At 38.5% G+C, this 8,798-nt stretch overlaps 1 protein-coding gene across 1 annotated transcript; it reads left to right on the top strand.

Annotated features, from left to right (window-relative positions):
- The first annotated feature begins 1,624 nt into the window (after positions 1–1,624).
- LOC104421245 (aspartic proteinase 39) lies at positions 1,625–7,229 on the top strand. Its single transcript, XM_010033134.3, has 10 exons — positions 1,625–2,196; positions 2,566–2,695; positions 2,784–3,034; positions 3,143–3,370; positions 4,440–4,602; positions 4,772–4,845; positions 4,924–5,017; positions 5,638–5,704; positions 6,365–6,436; positions 6,777–7,229. Exons 1-10 carry the CDS (start codon positions 1,949–1,951, stop codon positions 6,932–6,934), a joined length of 1,485 nt encoding a protein of 494 aa, XP_010031436.2. The 5' UTR covers positions 1,625–1,948; the 3' UTR covers positions 6,935–7,229.
- Positions 7,230–8,798: the final 1,569 nt, after the last annotated feature.

The following is an 8,798-nucleotide window of genomic DNA, read 5'->3' on the forward strand; positions in this document are numbered from 1 at the left end:
AAAGGGATTTGGTAGGGCCAGCCAAAATCCAACCGGAAAAACGTGGGTTACCATAGAAAAACGGCCTAATTCCCTCAAAGATGGTAACTTTAAGTTCAATTTTTATTCTATATAAATTCCTTTTATCCAAAAAAAAAAAAAAAACTCTTAACTTTTGCTCTATCCTCAAATTTGTTCACGCATCCAAAAATCACCGTTAATTTTTTCATTATTATCGACATCAGAGCCAATTAGGGATTTATTTTTATAACTCCCATCTTCATCAATACCCTTGCGTTGTTTGGAACAATGGCAGCCTCCTAATTTTGATAAAATCAATGATGATTTTTGGATGATGGAGTGGATTTGGGACCACAATAAAAAGTTTAGAATTCTGTTTTAAATAAAAGATCGGGACAAAATTGGAATGATACTTGAAGTTGGAGCTCTTAGGGGATTAGCCCAATGAAAGACAAAATCTCTTTTTTATTAGGCAAATTAGGTCACATTAATCTTCGATACACATGTTATAAATTCAAGAGATGACCGATTTGATTCAACTTTGTAAAAGGTGGTAAGTGGGTACACCCCCACCTTTTCTGCTAAAGTTGCCTTCTTAATTAAGCATTATCATTTTCTTAAGTAATTACATGATCGAGCATTACTTATGTTGTCAGTGCAAAGTTAGAATGATAGGAATTGACTAAGAGAACATTAGGTTGGTACAATTTGACTTGAAGGCAACGTCTTTCTTATGCCAATTTGTTGAGAAAAAAGATTTATTAGGTGCTCCCCAAAATATATTATATTTTTCCTAAAGATAGATCTCTCCTTCTATCCTCCTAAGTTTGTTGAATTCTATGTGGAAATCAAAAACAAATATTTATCCACGAACAACTTTAAAAAAGCTTCATTTGATTAATATCATCCACAAAGGAAAGTAATTTCTCGCATATTCTTAATTAATAATTTATTCTTGTCACCGGTAAATTTTAAATGCATGACCAAGTAACTACGTTAACAACAGTTAAATCTTTTTTTTTTAATCTTAAAATAGTACACCGCATAAATAATACAAAACAAAGATAATGACAAAAATGATCATTGCACTTTAACTCAATGAATAATATAATCCCTAAAATTTTAATTATTTAAATGTAATCATTGAATTTTAATCAAATATATAATATCATTCCTAAAATTTTAAATTATTCAATGCGATTTTTGAATTTTTAGTAGATATACAATTTAGTCAATGAACATGTACCAAAAATTCATGCATATACTTTGAATTAATTAAAAATTTAATGATCACATTACATGTTAAAATAAAGATGAGGAATCAACTTTTACCCATATGACTAAGACTATACATGGAATTATCCGTACAAAATATTTATATGATCGCGATTAGTAGATTACCCTATCGGACAACAACAACCGAGGTTTCTCCGTTGTTTTTTTTTTTTTTTTTTTTGGTGGTTTTTTTAAGGTTCCGCGGCGTGTCAGAGTTGGCGAAGCAGAGCGCGTGGGGCGGGGGCGGGGAACGCGTGCGAGCGCGTGGGTGGCTGACCAAGGAGGAACGTGGAAGGGAGGGGAGAAGACTTCGAGGAAAGATCAGAAAGAGATATGGAGATAGAGAGAGAGAGAGAGGGGGAGAGAGCGAGAGCTTGCGTGACAAACATCAAATGAAACGAATTGTATAAATAAATGTGGCCCGAGTCGGAGCGAGGCCGCCATCTTACATTGCCGAAGCTTCTGTTTCCCTGTCACATTCTCTCTCTCTTTCTCTCTCTTCGACGTTTTCTGGGCTTTGCTTTTGACAGATCCCACGCCGTGCCCGCCTTGAATTCTTGCTCCCCAATCCGAATTCTCGCCGCCTGGACGACCCGGAACGTGGGTTCTCGAGATTCGTTGATTGGTTCGCGTTGTTGGGTTCGTCGAGAAAGGGAGAGGGGAGGCGACTGTCATGGCGGCGGCGGCGGCGGCGGCGGCCGCCGGGTTGTTGATCGCCGTCGCGGCGCTGGCGTCGGCGGCGGCGGTTTCCGGCGGGTTCCCGGCGGCGATGGTGCTGGAGCGGGCTTTTCCGGTGAGGGGTCACGCGGACATGGGTCAGCTCATTGCTCGGGACAGGGCCAGGCACGGCAGGATGCTGCAGTCCTCCACCGCGGTCGTTGATTTTGAAGTTGCTGGCAGTTACAATCCTTACGTCGTTGGGTATTTTCATGAACTTTCCTCTTCGAAATTTTCGATCTTTCTGTTCGTGAAGTTCACAGCTTTTTGATTCGGTTTCTCGGAATACAAGTGGTCCTTTTGTTGGTGCGCTTCGCAAGTTTCTGTCTTTTTTTCTCCTTAATGAATGAATCCACCGATCGGTGCGTTTCGCTTGCATTCGCTTCCTTCATCGTGTTCCGCTGTTTTTCAGTTGGGCATTGCTAGATTTGGAATTCGGCAATTCTCTCCCTTTGTCTTTTTTTTTGGTCCTTATTTCAGTTAAGCTTAGCAATGATTGGAATTGTAACTTGTTTGTTGTGGTCATACTGATCATGGATGTTTTTTTTTTTTTTTCGGGTGGATTATGTGTAGGCTTTATTACACAAAAGTGCAACTGGGTAACCCTGCAAAAGATTACTACGTACAGATTGACACAGGAAGTGATGTTCTGTGGGTTAGTTGTAGCTCCTGCAGTGGTTGTCCTGATAAAAGTGGACTACCTGTGAGTACAATTCACACCTTCCTCTTCACATACACGATATGCAAAAAGGCAGCCACTGGGCATTGACTCTTTAAGCATGTCTCTACAGATTCAGATCAATTCATTCAATCCGTCAAGCTCAACGACGGCTTCAACGATCTCTTGCTCGGACAAACTTTGCACCCAAGGGATTCAGTCGTCGGACGCGGTCTGCTCTTCACAGACGAACTCTTGCGGTTTCTCATTCCAATACGGAGACGGTAGTGGGGCTTCAGGTTATTATGTGTCTGACCAGCTGCATTTGAACACGGTAGTGGGGAACTCTCAGTCTGCTAATACCTCAGCTTCTGTTGTCTTCGGGTAATTCTGAATTTAAGATGCAGCATTGTGTTATTGCTTGTCAAATTTCTTGGGGAATTCGTTTTGTTTTTCTTTTTATTTCCAATTATATAGTGAATTATGAAACAGGTGCGGCACATCAGTAAATGGAGAATTGACAAAAACAGATAGGGCAGTTGCCGGGATTTTTGGGTTTGGGCAGCAAAGTATGTCCGTTATTTCTCAACTGGCTTCACAGGGAGTGGCACCCAAAGCGTTCTCACATTGTTTGAGCGGAGACGGGAATGGCGGGGGCATATTAGTCCTTGGCGAAATTGTGAATCCAAATATAGTCTATAGTCCACTTGTCCCATCACAGTATGTCTTCTTATATGCAACTTTCAAGCATCCTTTTTTCTACAATTTTTTTTGGTTTTAATTCACGAGATGAAAGCTCGGTAGATTGTATCTCGGAAGTTCTTCATGACTTGTTCGCTATAAGCCAATAATGTTGATTTCTGGATTTGGTAAATTCAGCGCTTGCAGTATCTGTTATGTAGCTAATCGACAGAATAGGGAAATTATAGGAACAAATTTTTTACCATCATTACAAAATAAATTTGAAGTCTTTAGACATTTTGTAGTAAGAATGTTTTGACATTTCTACACATTTTCTTGGTTCAACTCTGATTGCTCATTACCTTGTTAATATAATTCAGTTTATGCTCTAATAGCTTTGGTAATTTATACAGCTTATGTGAAACAGAGCATACAAGTTCACTAGTAAGTGAAAAGAAAGGAAGAGGAATAAATTTGGTCACCATATTTCCGTAGCACGATGTACTCTTCCCTTTTCTTCCTTAAACTTGTAAAATATATCTAGGTTAGCGCTTTTGTGAGCTAAACTTTCCTCACATGGAATTGTTAGTGATTATTCAAAACCTGAGTTATGAAGTGATGAACATTGAGTGAAGTGATGAACATTGAGTTATGAACTTTGGACATATGTAAGATAGTCTAACTGATAATATCTGACAACTTCTTGTGTCTGTGATTATTGGACATCTTTGGCCTTTTACTATGGTAAAAACAATTAGGCTAACACATCATAGTTGATTGAATTTGCGGAATTGGTCAGGGTCTTTTGGAAATTTCTCTTCAACTGATTTGCAGCACGAGATGATTATTCTCATGTTTGTAGAACCATTTGTGTGGAATGAGGACAATGGCATTTTATGGTAAATGCATGTTGTGTTTCCATTGTTGCTGCTGCTGCTTTGGTTGTCATGAAAGTTATTTGATGCTCAAAAAAAAAAAAAAATTCTTAGCTTATTAAGAAGTTGCATCTTCAAGCAAGTGCTTTGATTCCACTAACAGCTGCTGATATACAAGATTTTGTCATCTGCTCATAGAGCAATCGCTTGACCCAAGTTCTCTGTTGTTGAAGGCCTCATTACAATTTGAATTTGCAAAGCATTTCCGTGGCCGGGCAACAACTGGCTATTGATTCATCAGTATTTTCAACATCAAGCAGCCAAGGGACTATCATAGATTCAGGGACGACACTGGCATACCTTGCTGAAGGAGCTTATAACACTTTTGTTACCGCTGTAAGTTCCGAAGGAACATTAAGTTTATAACAAAACTGGATGCACCCAAACACAAAATAAATAAATGCCAGCAGAATCAACAAGTTTCCAAGTTAGGAAGTCTCCGGCAACTCATTTCGATTACTATTACTTAGAATAATGACTACAACCACTGAATTTTTCTGCTCAGATTGCAAATGCTGTTTCTCAGAATGCTCAAAGCGTTCCTACCCAAGGAGCTGAATGTTATGCCACCACATCCAGGTTTATTTTCTTACCAAGTCTCTATAATTTTTCAATTGGTTTTGGTAAGACTAATATATGGTCTTTGGTCACATCTAGTGTCACGGATGTGTTTCCTCAAGTTAGCTTGAACTTTGAGGGAGGGGCTTCCATGATATTAACTGCTCAGGATTATATGTTACTGCAGCAATCTGTAAGTGGATGAGAAGTATATCTCTTATGCTTTGTGAAGTTTTTTTATGCTTTCTTGATACTATTTTTCCACAATGAAGTTGTAATTGCTAATTGTTCATGGATTGGTCAGCTAGTCTGCCCCTTCGATTCCACTGAAATCCTAGTAATAACTCCAGTCATTTGACCTTTCATGCATCCCCATTTACTTTTGTGATGAAAAAAGTTGTTTTCCTTGAGTAAACCTCGATACAAGCAAAGATCTTAGCGTATCTTTGCATATGCTATAACGGCGCAAATGTCAACATGTTCTTCACAATTGAGGAAAGTGTGCTTTAGCAAAACATCAAAGTCTCGGTATAAGTTGCAGTTTCTGTTTGCCAAGGTTCAAACACCTCCAAGAGCTTTTATTTCTGAAGAATCACATGTTGACTGATTATTTAGTTTCCTTGTGATAAAGACAACAGTGCTTGCTGTGTCAGAAAGTTTTTACTACTTGCTTCCCCCTCGAAATTTACATTTCCAAATCAGCACACTTTGACATCAATATGGTTGGAAGGTGCATGTCTGTCCTGTTTCTCTTTCTTCATTCCCTTTATTCTGGCTGAATTCTTTTCTTTTTTTTTCCCTGCTTTCTTTCAGGGCAGCCCTGAAATATGGTGCATTGGCATTTCAAAAGTACAGGGGCAGGATATTACAATTCTAGGAGGTACAGAACCCTGCTCAAAGCTTTTTTTCCTCTTACTTATTAGCTACAAAAGTTTCAGAATGCGGAGTTATATTACTCAGGATACAAAGTAGTGTGCAGCATGACGACTGACAAACACAATCTCATAGAAGAAAGTCAGGACTAAGGGAAACTCTGCTTTGGTTGTGAAGATCATAATTTTGCCAGTTCTCGTGTTGCCACACATTAAAAAATCTCGAGCTTCATTCTGTTGAATAGAAGCCTACATAAGAATCCATGAACTGACGACTTTCCTACTTCCCAATTAATTTGTCAATTCCCAAACACAGCTTTTCAATTGAGTACAGGTGCCGAATAAGCAGAGTAGCTATCCCGAGTATCGCCTTTCTTACGTATTTTACATGAAATGGAAATGATTTTCTTTATTTAGCCATGGTATCGCTTGATGGATTTCTTTTTCATTTTTTTTTTCCTCATGTTCCTTGCATTCTTTACATTTGTTCGTCTTGAAAGAAAATGACTCATGTCTCGCTTTTCTTCTTGTTCATTTATCTCCCTGTTATTAAGTAAGGTTTACTGTAGCTTTTTTGCAACTCTTTCTCTTTGTTGACTATCAAACTGTGTAATTGATTTCGACCTGGTGGACCAGTCTAATGATAAAGCCAATATTGCGATTTTCAGACCTTGTCCTACAAAACAAAATCGTCATCTATGACCTGGCTGGGCAACGGATCGGATGGGCCAATTACAATTGTAAGTTACTTTCCATTCCTTAATTAGTTACTGTACCCTAATTTGTTTCTTTTAGCTTATTTCTATAGGAGGTATCAAACATGCTTAGTGTCGAGTAATTATATCTTCCTTTTCCTTCCAAACTGAAACTTCTTAGAACTCAGTAGATGGACGTGTCTCACAGCACGTGATTGATATGTTTGCACTTTTAAAGACATGCATGCACGTACCACGGAAGAACCATACTCTGAAGAACTTGTCGACGGGGTCATTTTACATGACGTGCTTGTATTTGAATTCTGAATATGGGTTATATCTTTTCTTACCATTGCTTGACCTGACCTTATACTCTACTTTTCAGGTGCACAGTCCGTGAATGTGTCAACAGCTAACAACGCCAGTACAAATGAATTCGTCAATGCAGGACAGCTGAGTGATAATAGCTCACCTAGAAGCATGCCTCACCAATCGTTACCATTGATCATGATATTAATGCTCAGCATTCTGTTATTCCTATAGCATCTATCGAAGGAAAGGGGTCTGCGTTCATTTCTTCACTGTATATTTATGCTGCTTATTTCTTACTCACGCAGCAGCGAGCGAGATCAATTGATCACTTCTTTTGCAGCCATTTTGCTGCTCTGGTGTACCATAGTTTTGCGTTTACTTCATTTCGAGGATCAGCATATTTATTCATTCAGTCAGTGTAGATTTATACTTCGTTAGGCTTGTGATATAGGCAGTGTTGTAGATGACATTTATATACAGTTTATTCATACGTCATAAATCAATATTCCATTTCTTTTTCTCAAAATGAGACTCCGATTCTGGGACTCTTTGACAATGACATCACGGCACCGCAGTCTTGTTTAGGTATGAATTGAAATCGAGAAAGTTGTTCTAAGCTAATGCAGGAAGACACAAAGCTAGATATCATGTTTTCGCATTGCGAACGGGGGTCTGTTGTACTGAGGTTTCTTGCGACATAAGTCACGAAGACTTCTAAAAAATGTTCATCTAGGTACCCAATTTGGCTCGTTCTACAAGATGACATTCTCCATGAGCAAGAGCATTTGTACCGAGTCATTTTGATGACCCTTTTTTCAATGTTCACTCGGTGCTATTACCAAAACTCGTAAGATCCAACATGATCAATTTGACCAAACGAGCAGCTGAACTTATCGAGAAAGCTTGAATCGATTAAGGGTGTGCATCATAATTAAGAAATCCTCGTGGCAATTGGTGATTGCTGCTAAACTAGGGGACCACTGTGAATAAAGTCTAGCTAAGTTGAACTGATGAAGCGAGCTGTCTTTTTGACGTGATGCAATTGGACAATCATGCTATTCTGTTTTCAAAAGAACGCATTTTTCCATTTCTATGAGAGTCGAGAAATGTAAAAGCACTGTTGGTAAAAAAATAAATTACTGGGAAACCTGATTTCTTAGTCCGTTGTTGATAACTTAGTGATCACTGATTCTTTCGTACGTTTTAAAAACAATTACACATCTGTCTTACTAATATCTTGAATTTACAACTCCTTACGTGAATTTACTAAACTTTGTTCGAAGCCAAGACGTTGGCTTAGGTCCAGCCCATGAGGTTTGGATGCATGTGGCTTGCTCAAGGCCAGCTTCATGAGCCGTTAATTCGTCGCCAACGCCCCAACAGCGACAAGCAACTTCTTTGGTCACTTAGGGTCTACTTATTAACTAGCTAAATAGAAACCGATTCTATTATTTTACTCCCAAAACAAAAAAAAATAATAAAAATCTACTTGGTAACCTTTTTTGTTCCGAAGAACAAATCTATTCCCTGGAATAGATTTAGAACAAAATCAATAAGTAGAAAGATGTTTCTTTATTCTCAAGAACAATTCCAAAATCAAGCCAATTTTTTTTTTCTCTTTTCTTTTCTCTTATCTTCTTCTTTCTCATTGCCAGTCACCGGCCAAGCAAGGTCTAGTGACCTTGTTAGAGCCTTGCCAGGTCTTGTCGCCAACCGCAGGGAGATCGGCCTTGCCCTGGCTTGGCGAGGCTCCAACGAGGTAGCTAACCATTGTCATCGTCGAGGTCCGACTAGAGAAGAAGAAGAAGGATGGCAAAAGAAAAAGATAAAAGAGAAAACATAATGAAAGTATTAGAAAATTAAAAAAAAAAATCTAATCCACAAAAGAATTTGAGATTTTACCAAATGCATTTTTATTCCGAGAATAAAAATTTTAGACGATTACCAAACGCTTTCAAATACACAGAAACTCGTTCAAGGAATAAAATAAAAAATAATCAATTCTAATAAAAAATTGTTCCAGGAATAAAATGATTACTAAACACATCCTTAGGAAATGGCACGCCAGGGGCTTGAGTTGAGTTGGCTCTAGGCA

This window comes from Eucalyptus grandis, chromosome 10, assembly GCF_016545825.1.
Source record: "Eucalyptus grandis isolate ANBG69807.140 chromosome 10, ASM1654582v1, whole genome shotgun sequence".
In the NCBI taxonomy this organism is placed as follows: domain Eukaryota; kingdom Viridiplantae; phylum Streptophyta; class Magnoliopsida; order Myrtales; family Myrtaceae; genus Eucalyptus; species Eucalyptus grandis.